Raw genomic sequence first — 25675 nt, 5'->3', positions numbered from 1 at the left:
TTGGAGCAGAAGTTGTTGTGGTTGGAGCAACTGTGGTAGTTGTTGGAGGAACTGTTGTGGTTGTTGGAGCAACAATTGTGGTTGTTAAAGCAACTGTGGTAGTCGTTGGAAGAATTGTTGTGGTTGTTGGAGCAACAGTTGTGGTTGTTGGAGAAGAAGTTGTAGTTGTTAGAGCAGCAGTTGTGGTTGGAGCAACAGTTGTAGTCATTGGAGCAACAGTTGTGGTTGTTGGAGCAACTGTGGTAGTCGTTGGAAGAACTGTTGTGGTTGTTGGAGCAGCAGTTGTGGTTGTTGGAGCAGCAGTTGTTGTGGTTGGAGCAGCAGTTGTGGTTGTTGGAGCAGCAGTTGTTGTGGTTGGAGGAACTGTTGTAGTCGTTGGAGCAACAGTTGTGGTCGTTGGAGCAGCAGTTGTGGTTGTTGGAGCAGCAGTTGTTGTGGTTGGAGCAACTGTGGTAGTCGTTGGAGGAACTGTTGTGGTTGTTGGAGCAACAGTTGTGGTTGTTGAAGCAATTGTGGTAGTCGTTGTAAGAATTGTTATGGTTGTTGGAGCAACAGTTGTGGTCGTTGGAGCAGCAGTTGTGGTTGTTGAAGCAGCAGTTGTTGTGGTTGGAGCAACAGTTGTGGTAGTCGTTGGAAGAACTGTTGTGTTTGTTGGAGCAACAGTTGTGGTTGTTGGAGCAGCAGTTGTTGTGGTTGAAGGAACTGTTGTGGTCGTTGGAGCAACAGTTGTGGTTGTTGGAGCAACTGTTGTGGTTGTTGGAGCAACAGTTGTTGTCGTTGGAGCAACAGTTGTGGTTGTTGGAGCAGCAGTTGTTGTGGTTGGAGCAACAGTTGTGGTTGTTGGAGCAACTGTGGTAGATGTTGAAGGAACTGTTGTGGTCGTAGGAGCAACAGTTGTGGTTGTTGGAGCAACTGTGGTAGTCGTTGGAAGAACTGTTGTGGTTGTTGGAGCAGCAGTTGTGGTTGTTGGAGCAGCAGTTGTTGTGGTTGGAGCAACAGTTGTGGTTGTTGGAGTACCTGTGGTAGTTGTTGGAGGAACTGTTGTGGTCGTTGGAGCAATAGTTGTGGTTGTTGGAGTACCTGTGGTAGTTGTTGGAGGAACTGTTGTGGTCGTTGGAGCAATAGTTGTGGTTGTTGGAGCAACTGTGGTAGTCGTTGGAAGAACTGTTGTGGTTGTTGGAGCAGCAGTTGTGGTTGTTGGAGCAACAGTTGTGGTTGTTGGAGCAACTGTGGTAGTTGTTGGAAGAATTGTTGTGGTCATTGAAGCAACAGTTGTGGTTGTTGGAGTAACTGTGGGAGTTGTTGGAAGAATTGTTGTGGTCGTTGGAGCAATAGTTGTGGTTGTTGGACCAACTGTGGTTTTTGGAGAAACTGTTGTGGTCGTTGGAGCAATTGTGGTAGTTGTTGGAGGAACTGTTGTGGTGGTTGGAGCAACAGTTGTGGTTGTTGGAGCAACTGTGGTAGTTGTTGGAGGAACTGTGGGAGTTGTTGGAAGAATTGTTGTGGTCGTTGGAGCAATAGTTGTGGTTGTTGGACCAACTGTGGTTTTTGGAGAAACTGTTGTGGTCGTTGGAGCAATTGTGGTAGTTGTTGGAGGAACTGTTGTGGTGGTTGGAGCAACAGTTATGGTTGTTGGAGCAACTGTGGTAGTTGTTGGAGGAACTGTTGTGGTGGTTGGAGCAACAGTTGTGGTTGTTGGAGCAACTGTGGTAGTTGTTGGAGGAACTGTTGTGGTTGTTAGAGCAACAGTTGTGGTTGTTGGAGCAACTGTGGTAGTTGTTGGAGGAACTGTTGTGGTGGTTGGAGCAACAGTTGTGGTTGTTGGAGCAACTGTGGTAGTTGTTGGAGGAACTGTTGTGGTTTTTGGAGCAATAGTTGTGGTAATTGGAGCAACTGTGGTAGTTGTTGGAGGAACTGTTGTGGTCGTTGGAGCAACAGTTGTGGTTGTTGGAGCAGCAGTTGTGGTAATTGGAGCAGCAGTTGTTGTTGTTGGAGCTACAGTTGTAGTGGTTGGAGCAACAGTTGTGGTTGTTTGAGCCGCAGTTGTCGTCGTTGGAGCAACTGTGGAAGTTGTTGGAGGAACTATTCTAGTCGTTGGAGCAACAGTTGTGGTTGTTGGAGCAACTGTGGTAGTCGTTAGAAGAACTGTTGTGGTTGTTGGAGCAACAGTTGTGGGCGTTGGAGCAGCAGTTGTGGTTGTTGGAGGAACTGTTGTGGTCGTTGGAGCAACAGTTGTGGTTGTTGGAGCAACTGTGGTAGTTGTTGGAGGAACTGTTGTGGTGGTTGGAGCAACAGTTGTGGTTCTTGGAGCATCTGCGGTAGTTGTTGGAGGAACTGTTGTGGTTGTTGGAGCATCAGTTGTGGTTGTTGGAGCAACAGTTGTGGTCGTTGGAGCAGCAGTGGTGGTTGTTGGAGCAGCAGTTGTTGTGGTTGGAGCAACAGTTGTGGTTGGAGCAACAGTTGTGGTTGTTGGAGCAACTGTGGTAGTCGTTGGAAGAACTGTTGTGGTTGTTGGAGCAACAGTTGTGGTCGTTGGAGGAACTATGGTGGTTGTTGGAGCAACAGTTGTGGTTGTTGGAGCAGCAGTTGTGGTTTTTGGAGCAGCAGTTGTTGTGGTCATTGAAGCAACTGTGGTAGTTGTTGGGGGAACTGTTGTGGTCGTTGGAACAACAGTTGTGGTTGTTGGAGAAGAAGTTGTGGTTGTTGGAGCATCAGTTGTTGTGGTTGGAGCAACAGTTGTGGTTGTTGGAGCAGCAGTTGTGGTTGTTTGAGCAGCAGTTGTGGTTTTTGGAGCAACTGTGGTAATTGTTGGAAGAATTGTTGTGGTCGTTGGAGCAATAGTTGTGGTTGTTGGAGCAACTGTGATAGTTGTTGGAGGAACTTTTGTGGTCGTTGGAGCAACAGTTGTGGTTGTTGGAGCAACTGTGGTAGTTGTTGAAAGAACTGTTGTAGTCGTTGGAGCAACAGTTGTGGTTGTTGGAGCAACTGTGGTAGTCGTTGGAAGAACTGTTCTGGTTGTTGGAGCAACTGTGGTAGTCGTTGGAAAAACTGTTGTGGTTGTTGGAGCAACAGTTGTGGTTGTTGGAGCAGCAGTTGTGGTTGTTGGAGCAGCAGTTGTTGTGGTTGGAGGAACTGTTGTAGTCGTTGGAGCAACAGTTGTGGTTGTTGGAGCAACTGTGGTAGTCGTTGGAAAAACTGTTGTGGTTGTTGGAGCAACAGTTGTGGTCGTTGGAGCAGCAGTTGTGGTTGTTGGAGCAGCAGTTGTTGTGGTTGGAGTAACTGTTGTGGTCGTTGGAGCAACAGTTGTGGTTGTTGGAGCAACTGTGGTAGTCGTTGGAAGAACTGTTGTGGTTGTTGGAGCAACAGTTGTGGTCGTTGGAGCAGCAGTTGTTGTGGTTGGAGCAACAGTTGTGGTTGTTGGAGCAGCAGTTGTGGTTGTTTGAGCAGCAGTTGTGGTTTTTGGAGCAACTGTGGTAATTGTTGGAAGAATTGTTGTGGTCGTTGGAGCAATAGTTGTGGTTGTTGGAGAAACTGTGGTAGTTGTTGAAAGAACTGTTGTAGTCGTTGGAGCAACAGTTGTGGTTGTTGGAGCAACTGTGGTAGTCGTTGGAAGAACTGTTGTGGTTGTTGGAGCAACTGTGGTAGTCGTTGGAAAAACTGTTGTGGTTGTTGGAGCAACAGTTGTGGTTGTTGGAGCAGCACTTGTGGTTGTTGGAGCAGCAGTTGTTGTGGTTGGAGGAACTGTTGTAGTCGTTGGAGCAACAGTTGTGGTTGTTGGAGCAACTGTGGTAGTCGTTGGAAAAACTGTTGTGGTTGTTGGAGCAACAGTTGTGGTCGTTGGAGCAGCAGTTGTGGTTGTTGGAGCAGCAGTTGTTGTGGTTGGAGTAACTGTTGTGGTCGTTGGAGCAACAGTTGTGGTTGTTGGAGCAACTGTGGTAGTCGTTGGAAGAACTGTTGTGGTTGTTGGAGCAACAGTTGTGGTCGTTGGAGCAGCAGTTGTGGTTGTTGGAGCAGCAGTTGTTGTGGTTGGAGCAACTGTGGTAGTTGTTGGAGGAACTGTTGTGGTTGTTGGAGCAACAGTTGTGGTTGTTGAAGCAACTGTGGTAGTCGTTGGAAGAATTGTTGTGGTTGTTGGAGCAACAGTTGTGGTCGTTGGAGCAGCAGTTGTGGTTGTTGAAGCAGCAGTTGTTGTGTTTGGAGCAACAGTTGTGGTTGTTGGAGCAACTGTGGTAGTCGTTGGAAGAACTGTTGTGGTTGTTGGAGCAACTGTGGTAGTCGTTGGAAGAACTGTTGTGGTTGTTGGAACAACTGTGGTCGTCGTTGGAAAAACTGTTGTGGTTGTTGGAGCAACAGTTGTGGTCGTTGGAGCAGCAGTTGTGGTTGTTGGAGCAGCAGTTGTTGTGGTTGGAGTAACTGTTGTGGTCGTTGGAGCAACAGTTGTGGTTGTTGGAGCAACTGTGGTAGTCGTTGGAAGAACTGTTGTGGTTGTTGGAACAACTGTGGTAGTCGTTGGAAAAACTGTTGTGGTTGTTGGAGCAACAGTTGTGGTCGTTGGAGCAGCAGTTGTGGTTGTTGGAGCAGCAGTTGTTGTGGTTGGAGTAACTGTTGTGGTCGTTGGAGCAACAGTTGTGGTTGTTGGAGCAACTGTGGTAGTTGTTGGAAGAACTGTTGTGGTTGATGGAGCAACAGTTGTGGTCGTTGGAGCAGCAGTTGTGGTTGTTGGAGCAGCAGTTGTTGTGGTTGGAGCAACTGTGGTAGTTGTTGGAGGAACTGTTGTGGTTGTTGGAGCAACAGTTGTGGTTGTTGAAGCAACTGTGGTAGTCGTTGGAAGAGTTGTTGTGGTTGTTGGAGCAACAGTTGTGGTCGTTGGAGCAGCAGTTGTGGTTGTTGAAGCAGCAGTTGTTGTGGTTGGAGCAACAGTTGTGGTTGTTGGAGCAACTGTGGTAGTCGTTGGAAGAACTGTTGTGGTTGTTGGAGCAACTGTGGTAGTCGTTGGAAGAACTGTTGTGGTTGTTGGAGCAACAGTTGTGGTCGTTGGAGCAGCAGTTGTGGTTGTTGGAGTAGCAGTTGTTGTGGTTGGAGCAACAGTTGTGGTTGTTGGAGCAACTGTGGTAGTCGTTGGAAGAACTGTTGTGGTTGTTGGAGCAACTGTGGTAGTCGTTGGAAGAACTGTTGTGGTTGTTGGAGCAACAGTTGTGGTCGTTGGAGCAGCAGTTGTGGTTGTTGGAGTAGCAGTTGTTGTGGTTGGAGCAACTGTGGTAGTTGTTGGAGGAACTGTTGCGGTTGTTGGAGCAACAGTTGTGGTTGTTGAAGCAACTGTGGTAGTCGTTGGAAGAATTGTTGTGGTTGTTGGAGCAGCAGTTGTGGTTGTTAAAGCAGCAGTTGTTGTGGTTGGAGCAACAGTTGTGGTTGTTGGAGCAACTGTGGTGGTCGTTGGAAGAACTGTTGTGGTTGTTGGAGCAACAGTTGTGGTCGTTGGAACAGCAGTTGTGGTTGTTGGAGCAGCAGTTGTTGTGGTTGAAGGAACTGTTGTGGTCGTTGGAGCAACAGTTGTAGTTGTTGGAGCAACTGTTGTGGTTGTTGGAGCAACAGTTGTTGTCGTTGGAGCAACAGTTGTGGTTGTTGGAGCAGCAGTTGTTGTGGTTGGAGCAACAGTTGTGGTTGTTGGAGCAACTGTGGTAGATGTTGAAGGAACTGTTGTGGTCGTAGGAGCAACAGTTGTGGTTGTTGGAGCAATTGTGGTAGTCGTTGGAAGAACTGTTGTGGTTGTTGGAGCAGCAGTTGTGGTTGTTGGAGCAGCAGTTGTTGTGGTTGGAGCAACAGTTGTGGTTGTTGGAGTACCTGTGGTAGTTGTTGAAGGAACTGTGGTAGTTGTTGGAGCAACTGTGGTAGTTGTTGGAGGAACTGTTGTGGTCGTTGGAGCAACAGTTGTGGTTTTTGGAGCAACTGTGGTAATTGTTGGAAGAATTGTTGTGGTCGTTGAAGCAATAGTTTTGGCTGTTGGAGCAACTGTGGTAGTTGTTGGATGAACTTTTGTGGTCGTTGGAGCAACAGTTGTGGTTGTTGGAGCAACTGTGGTAGTTTTTGAAGGAACTGTTGTAGTTGTTGGAGCAACAGTTGTGGTTGTTGGAGCAACTGTGGTAGTCGTTGGAAGAACTGTTGTGGTTGTTGGAGCAACTGTGGTAGTCGTTGGAAAAACTGTTGTGGTTGTTGGAGCAACAGTTGTGGTCGTTGGAGCAGCAGTTGTGGTTGTTGGAGCAGCAGTTGTTGTGGTTGGAGGAACTGTTGTAGTCGTTGGAGCAACAGTTGTGGTTGTTGGAGCAACTGTGGTAGTCGTTGGAAGAACTGTTGTGGTTGTTGGAACAACTGTGGTAGTCGTTGGAAAAACTGTTGTGGTTGTTGGAGCAACAGTTGTGGTCGTTGGGGCAGCAGTTGTGGTTGTTGGAGCAGCAGTTGTTGTGGTTGGAGGAACTGTTGTGGTCGTTGGAGCAACAATTGTGGTTGTTGGAGCAACTGTGGTAGTCGTTGGAAGAACTGTTGTGGTTGTTGGAGCAACAGTTGTGGTCATTGGAGCAGCAGTTGTGGTTGTTGGAGCAGCAGTTGTTGTGGTTGGAGCAACTGTGTTAGTTGTTGGAGGAACTGTTGTGGTTGTTGGAGCAACAGTTGTGGTTGTTGAAGCAACTGTGGTAGTCGTTGGAAGAATTGTTGTGGTTGTTGGAACAACAGTTGTGGTCGTTGGAGCAGCAGTTGTGGTTGTTGAAGCAGCAGTTGTTGTGGTTGGAGCAACAGTTGTGGTTGTTGGAGCAGCAGTTGTTGTGGTTGAAGGAACTGTTGTGGTCGTTGGAGTACCTGTGGTAGTTGTTGGAGGAACTGTTGTTGTCGTTGGAGCAGCAGATGTGGTTGTTGGAGCAGCAGTTGTTGTGGTTGGAGCAACAGTTGTGGTTGTTGGAGTACCTGTGGTAGTTGTTGGAGGAACTGTTGTGGTCGTTGGAGCAATAGTTGTGGTTGTTGGAGCAACTGTGGTAGTTGTTGAAGGAACTGTGGTAGTTGTTGAAGGAACTGTGGTAGTTGTTGGAGAAACTGTTGTCGTGGTTGGAGCAACAGTTGTGGTTGTTGGAGCAACTGTGGTAGTTGTTGGAGGAACTGTTGTGGTCATTGGAGCAACAGTTGTGGTTGTTGGAGCAACTGTGGTAGTTGTTGGGAGAATTGTTGTGGTCGTTGGAGCAATAGTTGTGGTTGTTGGAGCAACTGTGGAAGTTGTTGGAGGAACTGTTGTGGTGGTTGGAGCAACAGTTTTGGTTGTTGGAGCAACTCTGGTAGTTGTTGGAGGAACTGTTGTGGTCGTTGGAGGAACTGTTGTGGTCGTTGGAGCAACAGTTGTGATTGTTGGAGCAACAGTTGTGGTTGTTGGAGCAGCAGTTGTTGTTGTTGGAGCTACAGTTGTAGTAGTTGGAGCAACAGTTGTGGTCGTTTGAGCCGCAGTTGTCGTCATTGGAGCAACTGTGGTAGTTGTTGGAGAAACTGTTGTGGTTGTTGGAGCAACAGTTGTGATTGTTGGAGCAACTGTGGTAGTTGTTGGAGGAACTGTTGTGGTCGTTGGAGCAATAGTTGTGGTTGTTGGAGCAGCAGTTGTGGTTGTTGGAGCAGCAGTTGTAGTTGTTGGAGCTACAGTTGTAGTGGTTGTTGGAGCAACAGTTGTGGTCGTTTGAGCCGCAGTTGTCGTCATTGGAGCAACTGTGGTAGTTGTTGGAGGAACTGCTGTGGTTGTTGGAGCAACAGTTGTCGTTGTTGGAGCAACTGTGGTAGTTGTTGGAGGAACTGCTGTGGTCGTTGGAGCAACAGTTGTGGTTGTTGGAGAAGCAGTTGTGGTTGTTGGAGCAGCAATTGTTGTGGTTGGAGCAACAGTTGTGGTTGTTGGAGCAATTGTGGTAGTTGTTGGAGAATCTGTTGTGGTCGTTGGAGCAATAGTTGTGGTTGTTGGAGCAACTTTGGTAGTTGTTGAAGGAACTGTTGTGGTCTTTGGAGCAACAGTTGTGGTTGTTTGATCTACAGTTGTCGTGGTTGGAGCTACAGTTGTCGTGGTTGGAACAACAGTTGTGGTTATTTGAGCGGTAGTTGTGGTCGTTGGACCAACTGTGGTAGTTGTTGGAGCAACAGTTGTAGTCGTTGGAGCAACAGTTGTGGTTGTTGGAGGAACTGTGGTAGTTGTTGGAGGAACTGTTGTCATCGTTGGAGCAACAGTTGTGGTTGTTGGAGCAACTGTGGTAGTCGTTGGAAGAACTGTTGTGGTCGTTGGAGCAACAGTTGTGGATGTTGGAGCAACAGTTGTGGATGTTGGAGCAGCAGTTGTTGTCGTTGGAGCAACAGTTGTGGTTGTTGGAGCAACTGTGGTAGTTGTTGAAGGAACTGTTGTGGTCGTTGGAGCAACCGTTGTGGTTGTTTGAGCTACAGTTGTTGTGGTTGTAGCTACAGTTGTAGTGGTTGGAGCAACAGTTGTGGTTATTTGAGCCGCAGTTGTGGTCGTTGGACCAACTGTGGTAGTTGTTGGAGCAACAGTTGTAGTCGTTGGAGGAACTATGGTGGTTGTTGGAGCAACAGTTGTGGTCGTTGGAGCAACTGTGGTAGTTGTTGGAGGAACTGTTGTGGTCGTTGGAGCAACAGTTGTGGTTGTTGGAGCAACTGTGGTAGTTGTTGGAGGAACTGTTGTCATCGTTGGAGCAACATTTGTGGTTGTTGGAGCAACTGTGGTAGTTGTTGGAGGAACTGTTGTCATCGTTGGAGCAACAGTTGTGGTTGTTGGAGAAACTGTGGTAGTCGTTGGAAGAACTGTTGTGGTTGTTGGAGCAACTGTGGTAGTTGTTGGAGGAACTGCTGTGGTTGTTGGAGGAGCAGTTGTGGTTGTTGGAGCAGCAGTTGTAGTTGTTGGAGCTACAGTTGTAGTGGTTGGAGCAACAGTTGTGGTTGTTTGAGCAGCAGTTGTCGTCGTTGGAGCAACTGTGGAAATTGTTTGAGGAACTGTTGTAGTTGTTGGAGCAACTTTGGTAGTTGTTGAAGGAACTGTTGTGGTCTTTGGAGCAACAGTTGTGGTTGTTTGATCTACAGTTGTCGTGGTTGGAGCTACAGTTGTCGTGGTTGGAACAACAGTTGTGGTTATTTGAGCGGTAGTTGTGGTCGTTGGACCAACTGTGGTAGTTGTTGGAGCAACAGTTGTAGTCGTTGGAGCAACAGTTGTGGTTGTTGGAGCAACTGTGGTAGTTGTTGGAGGAACTGCTGTGGTTGTTGGAGGAGCAGTTGTGGTTGTTGGAGCAGCAGTTGTAGTTGTTGGAGCTACAGTTGTAGTGGTTGGAGCAACAGTTGTGGTTGTTTGAGCAGCAGTTGTCGTCGTTGGAGCAACTGTGGAAGTTGTTTGAGGAACTGTTGTGGTTGTTGGAGCAACTTTGGTAGTTGTTGAAGGAACTGTTGTGGTCTTTGGAGCAACAGTTGTGGTTGTTTGATCTACAGTTGTCGTGGTTGGAGCTACAGTTGTCGTGGTTGGAACAACAGTTGTGGTTATTTGAGCGGTAGTTGTGGTCGTTGGACCAACTGTGGTAGTTGTTGGAGCAACAGTTGTAGTCGTTGGAGCAACAGTTGTGGTTGTTGGAGGAACTGTGGTAGTTGTTGGAGGAACTGTTGTCATCGTTGGAGCAACAGTTGTGGTTGTTGGAGCAACTGTGGTAGTCGTTGGAAGAACTGTTGTGGTCGTTGGAGCAACAGTTGTGGATGTTGGAGCAACAGTTGTGGATGTTGGAGCAGCAGTTGTTGTCGTTGGAGCAACAGTTGTGGTTGTTGGAGCAACTGTGGTAGTTGTTGAAGGAACTGTTGTGGTCGTTGGAGCAACCGTTGTGGTTGTTTGAGCTACAGTTGTTGTGGTTGTAGCTACAGTTGTAGTGGTTGGAGCAACAGTTGTGGTTATTTGAGCCGCAGTTGTGGTCGTTGGACCAACTGTGGTAGTTGTTGGAGCAACAGTTGTAGTCGTTGGAGGAACTATGGTGGTTGTTGGAGCAACAGTTGTGGTCGTTGGAGCAACAGTTGTGGTCGTTGGAGCAACTGTGGTAGTTGTTGGAGGAACTGTTGTGGTCGTTGGAGCAACAGTTGTGGTTGTTGGAGCAACTGTGGTAGTTGTTGGAGGAACTGTTGTCATCGTTGGAGCAACAGTTGTGGTTGTTGGAGCAACTGTGGTAGTTGTTGGAGGAACTGTTGTCATCGTTGGAGCAACAGTTGTGGTTGTTGGAGAAACTGTGGTAGTCGTTGGAAGAACTGTTGTGGTTGTTGGAGCAACTGTGGTAGTTGTTGGAGGAACTGCTGTGGTTGTTGGAGGAGCAGTTGTGGTTGTTGGAGCAGCAGTTGTAGTTGTTGGAGCTACAGTTGTAGTGGTTGGAGCAACAGTTGTGGTTGTTTGAGCAGCAGTTGTCGTCGTTGGAGCAACTGTGGAAGTTGTTTGAGGAACTGTTGTAGTCGTTGGAGCAACAGTTGTGGTTGTTGGAGCAACTGTGGTAGTTGTTGGAAGAACTGTTGTGGTTGTTTGAGCAACAGTTGTGGTTGTTGGAGCAGCAGTTGTTGTGGTTGGAGCAACAGTTGTTGTTGTTGGAGCAACTGTGGTAGTCGTTGGAAGAATTTTTGTGGTTGTTGGAGCAACAGTTGTGGTTGTTGGAGCAGCAGTTGTTGTGGTTGGAGGAACTGTTGTGGTCGTTGGAGCAACAGTTGTGGTTGTTGGAGCAACTGTGGTAGTCGTTGGAGGAACTGTTGTGGTCGTTGGAGCAACAGTTGTGGTTGTTGGAGCAGCAGTTGTTGTGGTTGGAGCAACAGTTGTGGTTGTTGGAGCAACTGTGGTAGTTGTTGGAGGAACTGTTGTGGTCGTTAAAGCAACAGTTGTGGTTATTGGAGCAACTGTGGTAGTCGTTGGAGCAAATTTTGTGGTCGTAGGAGCAACAGTTGTGGTTGTTGGAGCAACTGTGGTAGTTGTTGGAGGAACTGTTGTCATCGTTGGAGCAACAGTTGTGGTTGTTGGAGCAACTGTGGTAGCTGTTGGAGGAACTGTTGTCATCGTTGGAGCAACAGTTGTGGTTGTTGGAGCAACTGTGGTAGCTGTTGGAGGAACTGTTGTCATCGTTGGAGCAACAGTTGTGGTTGTTGGAGCAACTGTGGTAGTCGTTGGAAGAACTGTTGTGGTTGTTGGAACAACAGTTGTGGTCATTGGAGCAGCAGTTGTGGTTGTTGGAGCTGCAGTTGTTGTGGTTGAAGCAACAGTTATAGTTGTTGGAGCAGCAGTTGTGGTTGTTGGAGCATCAGTTGTTGTGGTTGGAGCAACAGTTGTGGTCGTTGGAGCAACTGTGGTAGTCGTTGGAAGAACTGTTGTGGTTGTTGGAGCAACAGTTGTGGTCGTTGAAGCAGCAGTTGTGGTTGTTGGAGCAGCTGTTGTGGTTGTTGGAGGAACTGTTGTGGTCGTTGGAGCAACAGATGTGGTTGTTGGACCAGCTGTTGTGGTTGTTGGAGGAACTGTTGTGGTCTTTGGAGCATTAGATGTGGTCGTTGGAGCAACAGTTGTGGTCCTTGGAGCAACAGTTGTGGTCCTTTGAGCAACTGTGGTGGTTGTTTGAGCAACTGTTGTGGTTGTTGGAGCAACAGTTGTGGTCATTGGAGCAATAGTTGTGGTCGTCGGTGCAACAGTTGTGGTCGTCTGTGCAACAGTTGTGGTCGTTGGTGCAACAGTTGTGGTCGTTTGAGCAACTGTGGTGGTTGTTTGATTAACTGTTGTGGTTGTTGGAGAAACTGTTGTGGTTGTTGAAGGAAAGGTTGTGATAATTGGAGCAACATTTGTGGTCGTTGGAGCAACAGTTAAAGTCGTTGGACCAGCTTTTGTGGTTGTTGGAGGAACTGTTGTGGTCTTTGGAGCAATAGATGTGGTCGTTGGAGCAACAGTTGTGGTCCTTTGAGCAACTGTGGTGGTTGTTTGAGCAACTGTTGTGGTTGTTGGAGGATCTGTTGTGGTTGTTGGAGGAACTGTTGTGATTGTTGGAGGAACTGTTGTGGTAGTTTGAGCAACGGTTGTGGTTGTTGGAACAACAATTGTGGTCGTTGGACCAACAGTTGTGGTTGTTTGATCGACAGTTGTGGTGGTTGGAGCAACAGTTGTGGTCGTTGGATCAACAGATGTGGTGGTTTGAGCAACTGTGGTGGTTGTTTGATCAACTGTTGTGGTTGTTGGAGGAACTGTTGTGGTTGTTGAAGGAATGGTTCTGGAAATTGGGTCAACAGATGTGGTTATTTGGGCAACATTTGTGGTCGTTGGTGCAACAGTTGTGGTCGTTGGAGCAACTGTTGTTGAAGAATCAGTTGTGGTTGTTGAAGCAACAGTTTTTGTTTTTGGAGTATCAGTTGTGGTTGTTGGAGCATCATTTTTAGTCGTTGGAGCATCAGTTATGGTTTTTGATGATGTTGATGGAGCGCTTGTTGTGGTTGCATTTGTTCCTTCACACAAAGTCCACCATATACATACTATGTGAAAAATAACAATGATTAAATTTTATATAATAGTATTTATACATTTCATTTGTATTTAATGAAAAGTTCACTTATTCAGTTTCAGTTGGCTAGGTCTTTCAGACCTTCTTTAAAATATTTTCCTACATTTAGCCATATGTTAAAAATTGTACAAAAACATTGTTTTGAATTTATATAATAAATATGGTATAAATACAAGTACAAATACATAAAGTTTCACTTACACATGATGAGGAAAGTTTTTCTTTTTCCATGATACTTAGAAATCAAGGACCTGCTGAAAAAAGATTTGTCTTAATAGTCTATTTAGTAAGGTACATAGTAGTTAGATTTGAGGAGTAAAGGAACCATTTGTTTTTATTGAAATTTTTTATAGGCTCATATATTTTTTAGATGGAGTCAGGAAAGTGGAGCCAGGCCAAATGAAAAAAGTTAGCAAATCATTGTGAGTGTGACAGTATCAACTTCCTTTTGACCTTTTCCACCCGTTTAATTTCTAGATTTGAGCCAACAATTGCCAATTTGAAAATTTTTGGTCCCTTGTACATGCTGAGAAATGAAGTAAGGATGGGCATTTGTAACCAAGTAATGTGACAAGAATGGTCATTCATGATGATCATGTGAGTTTTACATTTTCTGTGCTTGTTGTGGCAGCATTTTGAGGTCTAAATGGATTTCATGTGTAATGGAAATTTGATCTTCACGTATTGTAAATGTTTTATGATACTTGGCATTACTGTTTATTAAGTGTTTTATTGTACATGCTGCATAAGTTAACTAAGTTACATTTTTCTGTTTTGAACAGAAGTTTAGACACAGGCAAAATGTATATGAGGTGTCCATGCATGCATTTTTATTGAATTTTACAGTTCTGTCAAAATGTGATATAACTTTGAAATTCTACCTTTTTTCACTATAAAAATAAATAATTTTTGTACAATAACAAGAAGCAATAATTAACATAGAGGGTTCATGATTATATTTAATAAAACTATTAAATGTATGCTGCATTATTGAGGGAATGAAAGGCCTCTCTTCACTGACCCCAAACCCTAACCAAATAATACTTTTATTCTTAATAAACACTCGTTATGTCCTTCTTCCATTTTTTGAAAAAAAAAATATGAAAAAAAGTCTTTCCATGTGATATAGTATACGAGCTCGGCAGAAGATGGTTTGAACCGGGGGATCGCATCAAAAGACAGATCTTCGAGCCTTCTCCACGTTACTGCCTGCACAATTGAAGACTTAAAGTTTTGCTCTAGATTTTGAAATTCATTGGTGGGCGTACAAAATGTACTGTTTGGTTCCCTCAATTTATAGTCGGCATTATGCCTACAATATTTTTCCTCCATGTCATTCATATCATTAATTTGTGAAAGAGGCGATCTGGCTTTGGAATATGTTGTTTCTGAAATTATATTAAGTGTTGCCGCTGTTGTCAGTGGCAGAAGGCATTGTTGTCTAGCGACTCATGCAGTCTTCAGAATCTAAATGCAGATACTTTATTTAAACAAAACTATAAACATGAATCCATGGCATGACCTGATAATGAACAAGACAATGATCAAGACATGGCAGCTACACATTACAAGCAACAATAATTAACAAAGAACAATGGTAACAACAGGGCTTATATAGGGGCAAGGAACCAATTGGAACATGACACATAATACAGTGGAGCCAATAAGGACAAGACACATGAAACAAGAGACAAACATGGCAGTGACATTTTCAAAATTTAAGACATGAAAATGACAGGACAAGACAAAACCCTTACATAACCCCCCCACAGGCAACTCCAGGTGCTCACCAAACAACAAATGTACTTAACACAAGTCCATGCAGTGGATTGGACACACTGCAATGTGCTTTCGGCCTTATCTCTTTTTACCCTCCCCCGAAAATATTTAAGAGTCATGGCATGGCGGTGGCCATCTTGGCTGTGAGCCTTAGCGTGGTGGCAGCCATCTTGAGAACAGGTTCAGACACGGCAGTGGCCATCTTGGGAACAGGTTCAGAAGTGGTGGCAGCCATCATGGGAACAGGTTCAGGTGTGGCGGCAGTCATCTTGGCAACAGGTTCAGACATGGCGGTGGCTATCTTGGGAACAGGTTCAGATGGGCAGCGGCCAATTAGGGAACCGGGTCAAATGTGGGGCGAGCTATCTTGGGAACAAGTTCAGACGTGGCGGTGGCCTTATTGGAAACAGGTTCAGACGTGGTGGTCGCCCTCTTTGGAACAGGTTCAGACTTGGTGGCAGCCATCTTGGGAACAGGTTCAGACGTGGCGGTGGCTATCTTGGGAACAGGTTTAGTAGTGGCGACGGCCATCTTGGGAACAGGTTCAGATGGGCAGCAGCCAATTAGGGATCCGGGTAAAATGTGGGGCCAGCTATCTTGGGAAAGGTTTAGACGTGGTGGCGGCCATATTGGAAACAGTTTCAGACTTGGTGGTGCCATCTTGGGAACAGGTTTAGACGTGATATCATTTCACTTAATACTTTGTCTCCTCCGTCCTCGCTTGCATCCTAAAAAGGTGGAGCTAAGACGCAAGGAAAGTAAGCAAGAAAAGGAAATGAGAATGCACAAATAAGAGTTGAGAAGCATCCCCGGTTCAGACTTGGCGGCAGCCATCTTGGGAACAGGTTCAGATGTGGCGGCGGCCATCTTGGAAACAGGTTCAGATGTGGTGGTCGTCCTCTTGGGAACAGGTTCAGACTTGGCGCAGCCATCTTGGGAACAGGTTCAGACATGGTGGCGGCCGTCTTGGAAACAGGTTCAGGAATACTGGTGGCCATCATGGGTTGTGGCAGGTGGCTGCAGTGAACTCTGTGGTAGTCTCACGTACCCTGCTGAAAAAAAACAGCATCAAACCAGCATGGACCAGCATGGGAATTATGCTGGTCTATGCTGGTTTAGCTGGTGGTCACAGCATACCAGCACCAAAACACAACATATGCTGGTATGATCAGCATGGGATGCTGGTGCTAATGCTGGTTTAGCTGGTGCTAATGCTGGTTTGGTGCTGGTTTAGCTGGTGCTAATGCTGGTGCTGATGCTGGTTTGATGCTGGTTTAGCTGGTGTTCACTAGCAAACCAGCACCAAAACACAACATATGCTGGTCTTGCTGGTATGCTGTTTTTTTCAGCAGGGTAGACAGACCTTCAGCTTTTTCTGGCCAAACTGACAACTGACTATATGCAGGGTAACTTCCTGGTTTATGTTAAGCCAGCTCAGGAATTTCTGGTGAATTGTCAAATACAGAATGTCATTCTAAACTGCCTTCAAAAATGTTAAAATTAATGGTTGAAATGAAATTTACTGAGGAGAAACACTGAGAGACACATAAGTGCTCAGCTGTTGTAACTTATGTTGGTGAAAATGTAAACTTCTTTTAATTAATTATTATGTTTGAACAAATAAATTAAGTCTTGGAATTACTATTTAACTAATAAGATTATGAAGTAATACACTATTGATGATGTTAAAGCTACTTCAGTATATTTAAAATACCACCACACAGATGAGTGACGGTTCACCAGAAGTTTTCCAGCTGGCTTTTATTACTGAGCATGCTCTAAAGCAGTGGTTCTTAACGTTATTCCTGGAGGCCCACTGCCCTGCACATTTTGTATGTCTCTTTTGTCTGACAGACTCAGTTCAGTTCAGTTCATGGAGATCTTGATGTTTAAAATGTATTAATTAATTAATATGACCAATTATTTGTCTTTAAAACACAACTTTTGTTTAGGTTTAAAGAAGAGGGTACTTAGGGCTAAAAATGTTGGGAACCACTGATCTAAAGTATTTACAGTACTGTACCATATCACGTTACTGTATCACATGTATTGTATTTCAGGGTGGATAATGCTCCTTTTCCAACAAAAGTTTTAGTTTTGTGAACCCGTGATAACGTGTTGAGATGTTTCAGTACTGTCTATTGTAAATACAGTAAAGTTCAGTATACAAAACTATTTGTGATTGCATTTTTCAACAGAATGGCTAGAAGACCTACTGGGGATGGACACCAGCGCCGGTTCACCCAACAGCAGGAACTTGCCATAGTGAACCTAGTCAGAGCAAACAATACAATCCTTCTCCACCATCTATAGCAACAAATACTTGCAGATAGGCAAGTATTCAGCAACATAAGGCGAGTAATGCCTGGTTCACACGGCAGGATAATTAGGCCGATTTTTGCCCCGATTCACCCCTTCCGACAATCTTAAGGATGCTCCGATAATCGTAAAATAAACTGATCAGATATTCTTGCCGTGTGTGGTGTGTTTAGACTGCTCTCGTCTACTCGGAAGCACCTCGGGACCGCTCCGATCTCAAATCGGGGATATCCAACATGTTGGATTTTTTTGGCCCGATTTCTTCTCGTGTGTGGTGTCTCCCGGGGACAAACGAGCATGCAGCCTGTGGACTGTGACGTGTAGCCAATCAGAAAGCGAGGTGACGAGGAAGCGAGGATGTACCGGTGTCATGTAAACAAAATCACGGGTCACAACAACTCACCTCCATATCATGATGTAGCAAGTATAGTCCAAGCTCGCGTTGTCTTGTCTCCCCTTCTTTGACCATCGCCTTTTCTTTTGAGAACGTTTTTTTCGGATAAAAACAAACTGCAAACTATCGCCACAGCATCCTCTTCGTCCGCCATGATTGTTTACTCTGAAATCACGGTTGATCTCGAGAGATTTTGCGAGATTTCCCGTCTGACCTGGGACTGCTCGGGAGTCAAATCGGTTCGTGTGTGATGTGTTGATTTTGCCATGTGGCGGCGCACCACTAACTGTACGACCAAAACTGTTAGACCCGCGATGTTTTATCGCCGTGTGTGGGGTCTCTCAGAGTTGGAAAATCGGCCGACGATTTTAAATTCGTCCCGTCTGGTGGAGCCTTAAGCATTACAACTATCAGACACATCTTGATAAAGCACAACATGAAAATGAAGCAATTGTACAGGGTCCTATTTGAGAGGAACAGTGGCGGAGTCAAAGAACTTCAACATGAATACTGTATGTACAGGTAAGTGTTTCAGTCCTTTACATTCACAATAAAGAATAGGTGCAGTACAGTAACAGATGAAAATGTACCACTGGATTAGTACCACATAGATACATTCAGAAAGCTACACAGGTACCTGTGTGTTGGGGTGGGTCGGTTCTGTATATGTAGTAGTGTAAGTGTGTGCTTTGAGTTAAGCCATCCACAATATGTATTTTTTTGTTACAGAGAATCTTGGACATGGATGGAGCTGCCCAGCCGCATGAATGTATTTACATTGATGAGGCTGGATTCAACCTTAGCAAAATCAGATGACAGGGATGTAATATAACTGGCCAAAGGAAAATTTTGCGGGGGAAATATCACATTGTGTTCTGCCATAAGCCTTTGAGGCCTACTGCACCATCATGCCAATCTCGGTCGCAATAATGCAAAACACATTATCACATTTCTAGATGCACTTCATGATGCAGTTGGAAAGGATGGACCAGAGCAGCCCAGGTTTGTTTGTTGTCTGGGATAATGTTAATTTCCATCGGGCTGCTCTGGTCCAGGACTGGTTCACCAACCATGATCACTTTGAGGTTCTGTACTTGTCCCCTTATTCGCCATTTCTTAATCCTATATAGAGGATATTTTTCTGTTTGAAGATGGCACGTATATGACTGCCAACCACATGCCCATTTGCCTCTTCTGCAGGCAATGGAACAGTTGAGGAGACATTGAAGTGAGGTCTACTGTATCCAGGGATGGACACACAAGGGGATATTTTCCCTGATGCTTAGCGAGAGAAGACAGTGCTTGTGATGTTGATGAGATCCTGTGGCCAGACCCCAACAGACAGCAGGATCCATAATCCCACTTGTGCACAATTGTGTTTTTCTGTGTTTACAGTAGTGTATTATTTGTTTTATTTTTGATTTAACTGTATTTACCATTCTGTAAAATATACTACTTTTTTATATAAAGTAGACTAGCGTGTTGCTGCTGATCTGAAAGTGTATTCATATGATACAAGTGCGTATCATTTTGTCATCAGAGTGACTTTTGACAAATAATTGTTTTGATGGCATTTCAATTTGACATAGATGTGAATGGTTTATTTCCTAGTGTTGTGTCTTATTTGCTTGTGTGTAGAGTTTTGACACAATGAGCCAAATTTAGCAAAATGTGTGTAAGCAATAGGCAAAAACTGTATTTTAAGTAGCACTTGTATTTTGTAAAATGTCCGCAAAGTGCAGCAACTGCTAAGTTTGCCCGTTGTGTCATCTCTTGTGTCCTGTTCTTCCTCATACTCTCCATCTGCCTCTCAGACTGTTTCCAGTCCATACAATTGATGAAGAAATAACATTAGAAAAAAGTGTGTACAATTGTGAGTTGTTGTGTTTGCTTGATGACCACTGTATTGTTGATGTGTTCAACTTTTGCCTGCCTGTGTTTAGCATTTACAAACAAGTGCATTGCAGTGTAAAATGAGTGTTTAGAGTTTTTCAAAAAGAGTGAATGATTTGCCAAACAGGTTTCACTAGTTCGCCTGCGCATTCAGGTCTTAATGATTAATGGTAAACGAACTTGGCTTGCTGTCATCAAAGGGAGCTCTGTACCTGAGCTTAACCTTCAGAGAGAGCAAACCTGAGGCTGGGGCTTGAGCCCCAAGTTCAACCCCCTGCAACAGAACTGCAAAGAGGAAGAAAGAAATAGTGAAGGAGGAGATGGGGAGGAGGAGGGATGCCGGAAACAATTACAGCTGGACACGGAGGCCTAAAGGCTGAGTTATACGCCTATGATGATGATGATTGACAGGCCTGAATGTTTAGGCTCCTCCCGAACCTACGTTTAGAACTACATTTAGGCCACTATGTATTTGGTTCAGAGATTGGGGTTAAGTGTTTTAGCAATTCAGAAAAATTGCAAATTGTAAATTTTAAAGAAACATAATATACCCTAACCCCAAACTGCAGGTCTTGGAAGTCTCCCCAAAATTACAGACCGGCGTGCAACAAGTCGAGAGACAGAAAACTCCTGGATGTCTTTTAGAGAGTCTATGCCAGGGGTTTGCATTCATTTCTATGTGATTGATTAAATGTGTGCATTTGCTACTTTACAAATGCATATTAAACTTGTAAACCATTCTCTTTTTTTAGATTTAAAAGTATTCCTGGTCCGAAAATAAAACAAGCTATTTATAAATTTCCTGTGTGACGCTGTAGTCATTACACCCAGACATTATGCACAGCTACTTCATGTACTACGGTTTTTGATCAGTAAGTCCTTATAAATCTGAAATCACTGTTGGTTTGAGTCATTTAAAACATGCATTTGAAAAAGCAACACTTGCAAACATAATCATTATACATTTTCTTTATTATCATGAAAATACCTGAAAAGGTTTAAAGAACAGCAATATAAATATACCCTTAAGACATTTCCTGGAGCTGCATGTCATATCTGCGTGTGTCTGGTTCTTCGTCTGCAGCGCCCATTGAGTTTCTGCACGGAAGTGCCCTCTGGCTTTTGGATGTAGCGGCAATTCATCGTAATTCATTGAGAAGCATAGCAAGCATCATCAGCCAATTTATAGGTGCACCCCTAATTTTGGTCAGTGTCTCCGCCTACCAACCACTCCTTTTTTTGCCACGGTTTATGCATCTGATGGAAGACAAACTGTGCCATTTCTCTTATTAGGTTGCTCTGTATTTTGCACGTGGTAACTTTTGGCATACTTCTTTTGTTTATATTCATTTTTTTACTTTAAATGCAAAATACACTTGTTATGAATGCACTTTAATAAAAAAAAACTTTTTTCCAAACTATTTGTGTTGATTTGTTATATAAACAAATGTTTTACATAAAGTTATTACTATGCTTGACAATTGTTGTATTAACCAGTTTTTCCGGACCTAAGAAAATGATGATAATTCAGATTTGGACCTTTGAATGTAAACTTTGAGAAACCCTGGTCTATGCCATGAACTTCACATACTTTGAGAATGCAGCGATCAGCTGATCACGATAATTATTACCCATTTAAACAACTGCTTCTCTTCCTTGAACGAATGACAGAGCTTTGTTTCCCGAGGGACAAAAAAGTGACACTCGCGTCTCCCGGAAGTTCGTTTAATTTCAACAAATCAGAAGACGACTTCGACAGGGTTTCCAGTTAAGTATACAATACACATCAGACGTTTAGCCAACACTCTGTGGGTGTGTCATCTGAGGCTGAGACTACTAACTAACTTATTAACTCTCTTTCTCTCTCGACAGGTATTGTTTCGGAATTGTGAAAACTTGTAACTTGGTATAAACACCTCTTGTATTATTGCCTCCTTATGACAAATCGCTTGATTGTTTCATGATCACTTTGTAAGTCACTTTGGATAAAAGCGTCTGCTAAATGTAAATGTAATAAAAGCTCTCACTATATCCTTGGTGTTTCGAGTCTGAAAAGATCACGCAGGCATGGTTTTTTTGCCTGATCTAAAACCAGAGAGCTGGCTGAGTACTGCTTTGATTCTGTTGATTTTAATTTTCCATCTTACAGAAACATAATTAAACCCCAACCCTAACCATTTGTCCAAACAACAGCTAAGTTTTAAAGTTTCAGGGCTTGACAAAAACTAGGCTAACGTCATGTAAACAGACTCAAAATTACTCATATTTAGTAAACTTGTAACTCTATTTAGTTAATGCCCACTAGGCCTTTTATATCTCTTTTATAGTTTTCATTAAAAAATTATGTGTGCTTGAACTTTTTCTAAGTTTGCTACTTATGATATATATATGATCTTTACGTATTTGTGATACATTTATGTTAATTGTTAAACTTATGTTTAAGTTCTAAGATTTGTTCCTGATTCATTGCATACTATGCAACTCTGTGATTTGATCTGTTATTGAGCTGTTTTTGTGCGCATTAGGGGTGTGACGGATCACAAAACTCACATTTCGGATCACATTACGTTTTTTGAGGCACGGATCGGATCATTTTTCGGATCAGTAAAAAAGGGGTGGGAAACATCCTAAAATAAACAAATGAAGAATGAATAAGAACAATGTCTTTGTTATATACTTTAAATATAATTATTCTTTGTAGGGCTACAGAAGTGATTTTTTTGTCTTCGGTTGTGTGATTAACATTAATGACACAGAATTAAGTAGGTTAATTGAGGTTACTGTCTATTTAAGATAAAGACAGGACTGGTTTTGCCTCTTATCTATACATACACCTAAGACATAAAAAAATACTGTGGTATTTCAAGATAATTTTTTATATGTGTCCTGTCAAGAACAGATAGATTTTATGTTTGCTTGCTTTCTGTAATGCGTCTCCCCAGGTGAAAAAGAAGTACACTTTCATAATATACTTAAAGTACTCTATTTTTGCACACAAATTTGGACTTAATATACAAAAAAATCATATTTAGTGCTTTTTAATATGTTCTTAAGATTATCTAAGTGTACTTCTTTGTGCTATTTTGAGACACCATGATTATGAACTTAAATCCACTTTTAACATACTATCTCTGTATTAAAAAAAAATATTTATTTAACACTTGTATTAAACTTGAACCCAATTTTCATACAAAGATATGTTTACGTTCATATTTATGGTGTCTCAAAATAGCACAGTGAAGTGCATTTAGATGTTCTTAAGATTATCTAAAGAAGTACTAAAGAAGAATTTTTAGTATATTAAGTACAAAATGAGTGTGCGAAAATAGAGCACTTTAAGTACACTATGAAAGTGTACTTCTTTTCCACCTGGGTCCCTGTGTGTGCACTTACATGCGCCCACATACACACACAGACAGAGGGCTGATACCAAACAGCACTTTAAGGAGAAGATGAAGCATAAACAGTCACTCCACAAAGTTTTTAGTGCTCTGGGGCCTCATTTATCAAGCGTGCGTACACACAGAAGTGTGCGTAAAGTGCGCCTAGGAACAGTTTTACGCAAAGTGTGGAATTTATCAAATTGCACTTATACGTAGAAATGTGTGTAAATATACGCACACCTCGGAGTATGCGTACGCAGAGCATCTAGTGGTAGAATAGCCATACTACACAGGACCCTGTTCCAGTGAGTAAAGAAGTGTCTATTTATTATCCACAAGCAGGTGTTAAAAATGATTAATGTCAGTATGGTAACAGCAAATAAGTATAATGATTTATTTGTGATATGTATCTGTATCTGTGAAAGCTCTACATGTGATTTGTATAAATGAAGTCTCCGACAAATGCTTGACACAGTGCAATAGCTTATCTTGCGTTATTGGAAGACTTGGCAAATAATCCATTCCGCCGGTAGCGCGTTTTCAAAGATCGCGCCAATGATGCTGGTTCTGTCCAAGGTGGACAGTTGTCTGTCCTCCTCCAGTAGCACCGATTTCACGAATGTGTGCTGTGACGCGTTATTTTATTTTTTATTTTTTGGCTGATAATTTAATGTCAAACCCCTTTTTATTTCTAGAAGTGTTCTTATACACAACGGAATTAAACTCACTGGTAACATATTCCCATGCAGATTTGTTTTCTTTTGTTAGTCATTCCTCCTCATTGACTAAGTGAATCAAACAGGATGTGTTATTTGGATTCAAACTCATCCACCAGTAACTCAATTTCTGTGTCTGTAAAGTTCCTTTTTTTCGCTCTTTGCCATTATTGCAGTGAGGGAAAATGCACATCCACGTGACTTATAACGGGAGGTGTTGTCACCATATATGGTTCATTGGAGGCGTTTCGGAATGCAAATGACCATGAACGTGCACGAGCATGGTGCTTAAGAACAAGTGGGATTTATCATCAAGGATTACTTACTGATGTGCGTACGAACCACGTGCGCACGTTTGATAAATCCCGATTTTTTTGTACTTAGGCACATTCTAAATTTCATTCGTAGGTACAAATATAGAACATTTTCTACGCAATGTTGATAAATGAGGCCCCAGGTCACCAAATGTATTTTTATCGACTACAGTATGAGATACTTTAGCTCTCTAAAGTTTACAGATCAAGATTTTTGGTCTTTGAAGGTCATAGGGATGATCACGTCTGATTGGAGTTGCGTACAGAAAACTGCTTACGTTAGCGCCTTTTTGTGGTTAAATTGTTTAAAATTACACTCATAAGCGCACGCAGGAAGACGCAAGTTTCAAGAAGCACGCAAACACAGAAAAAAGTTATGTCTTAAAGGGACTGTCAGGGGCCAGTCACACCAAAAGCGTTTATGGCAGTTGCAGGCGCCTTTTTTTGAATGATATTATATGGGCAGGGCGCGTTTGCGCGCTGTTTATGCGCGGCAAGCGCCTTGCGGTTTTTTGCCGCCTGCCGCACACGCATTTTTGATATAGCGCTGAGAGCAAAAGAAGCGCCCGACGTCATTCGCGTCTTTCCATTGTCCAATCGAATGAGGGGAGAGGCGGGCCTTACTTTGTGGTGAGGGAAGTTTACAGTTGCTTTGAAGAACCGGACTCCACTCGCTTACTTTCTCATGCGTGTTTGTGCACCTCTCAGCTTCAAACAAGGTCAGAGCAAGCGCCCTCTTTTTAAAGTTTCTGCTAATATGACAGTAAACAGCAAAAGAGCTATCACGCTTCAATATTTGATTTACGAGACAGCTGACTCGGTGGTTGCTTAGCAATATGAAAAGCTGCGTCGCACTGCTCTTTTTTAAAAAAGGCAGTGCGTCGCGCCTTGCATTTGCAAGCGTTTAAAGCGATTTTGGTGTGACTAGCCCCTAAGTGGGATTTTAAGTGTTTTGTTAATCAAAATCAATGTCTTTATTCATAAATATATTCTCATTGGTGTCAAATGACCTCTGCCAATGATCTGACTTTTCTTGGTAAGCTTAGAATTTCTTGTCTTTACTTGCATTGAATGGGTAAGTCCAAAGGGGCTTTCATGTCGTTCCACCTTATTGATTAACTATAATAGCAGAGAGGGACAAAAAACACTAGTCTACCAAGGCGTATTCATTCAGAACACGTGAACCAGCTGAAACGGACAAGGAGATCATTGAGTACATAACGGCTATCATAATTGCAACAAGCATTTGGAAAAGCGAGGCGCTAGAGAGCACTATTCGTTTGAATTCAAAATACAGTTTCACCACTAGATGGGGGTAAATAATACTTACTGTCCCTTTAAAGTGAATGCAAACAGTTAAGTAAGCAAGATGTGTGTGTCAATACATGGATCCGTGTTTATCCGGTTTTATAGCCCCCCTAACCTAAAAAAATACACTTTTAAATGTTTTTCTATCAGAAAATGAGTTGCCAGTGTGTGTGCAGAAACATCCTGTTATTATATATAAATCAATATTTTCTTCTTTATGTAATCTCCTTTAAACCGCAACAGTCACACAAAACAGGTTGTTGGGAAACCCTTATTAATGTTATGTCACATTAATTACATACGTAGTGGCGTAGTTCTACCTTCTGCCAAAGACACATATTTGGATGTAGTCCAAAGCACACGTGTATTCGCTCTACCCCCTACTTTGCATACAGGGAGGGAAACAGAAGCTTTCTTTGCATTTAAAAACACACACAAAAGCAGTGCATTTTTCATTGCAGCCACAAATGGCCATGTTCAACACCATATAAAGATCTGTGGTGTATTTTTGAACTGCCAATACGTATCTTGAAACTGCCAATATGTTCATCTGAAGTACTAATATGCACACTTTGGAAACAAAGGTGTACCTTTTTGAAATTGTACTGTCCCAGTGAAAACTTTTGTACCTTTATTTCTGAAAGTGTAAGTAATCTGTCAATGCATGTCTGTGTAGCATGTGAGGCCCTGTTTAACTCTTTCATCGCCAGCATTTTTAAAAAAAGTTGCCAGCCAGCGCCAACGTTTTTCATGATTTTCACCAAAGTTTAATGCCTTCCAGAAAATGTTCTTCTTTAAATAAATAAACATACAATATACCAAATGAAAGAACAGACCCTCTGCTTTCAAACAAAAAAAACGTTTCATCCTACCTTTAGTGGTTCTTTTGTAATCAGCTTTTGAATATGGGTAGGTTTTTGCAAAAACACCATATTTTGAGCAAAAAGCAGAGATAATTCCATTTTTATGACGAACTTTTCATAGAGATTCCATTCAGAGCGATCTT

General features: G+C 43.2%; 1 protein-coding gene across 1 annotated transcript in view; it reads right to left on the bottom strand.

The window, feature by feature from the left end:
• Positions 1–12768, bottom strand: part of LOC135746691 (uncharacterized) — a 36727-nt gene extending 23959 nt beyond the window's left edge. The window contains exons 1-3 of the mRNA XM_073814454.1: positions 12765–12768; positions 3386–4224; positions 1685–2569 (exon numbers count right to left, since the gene is read on the bottom strand). Coding sequence (XP_073670555.1) covers positions 1685–2569; positions 3386–4224; positions 12765–12768 — 1728 coding nt within the window. The remainder of the gene's footprint in view (positions 1–1684; positions 2570–3385; positions 4225–12764) is intronic.
• Between the last annotated feature and the right edge of the window lie 12907 nt (positions 12769–25675).

This window comes from Paramisgurnus dabryanus, chromosome 4, assembly GCF_030506205.2.
Source record: "Paramisgurnus dabryanus chromosome 4, PD_genome_1.1, whole genome shotgun sequence".
Lineage (NCBI taxonomy): Eukaryota > Metazoa > Chordata > Actinopteri > Cypriniformes > Cobitidae > Paramisgurnus > Paramisgurnus dabryanus.
Note: the sequence above shows the minus strand (reverse complement) of the source record. Positions and strands in the feature narration are given on the sequence as shown.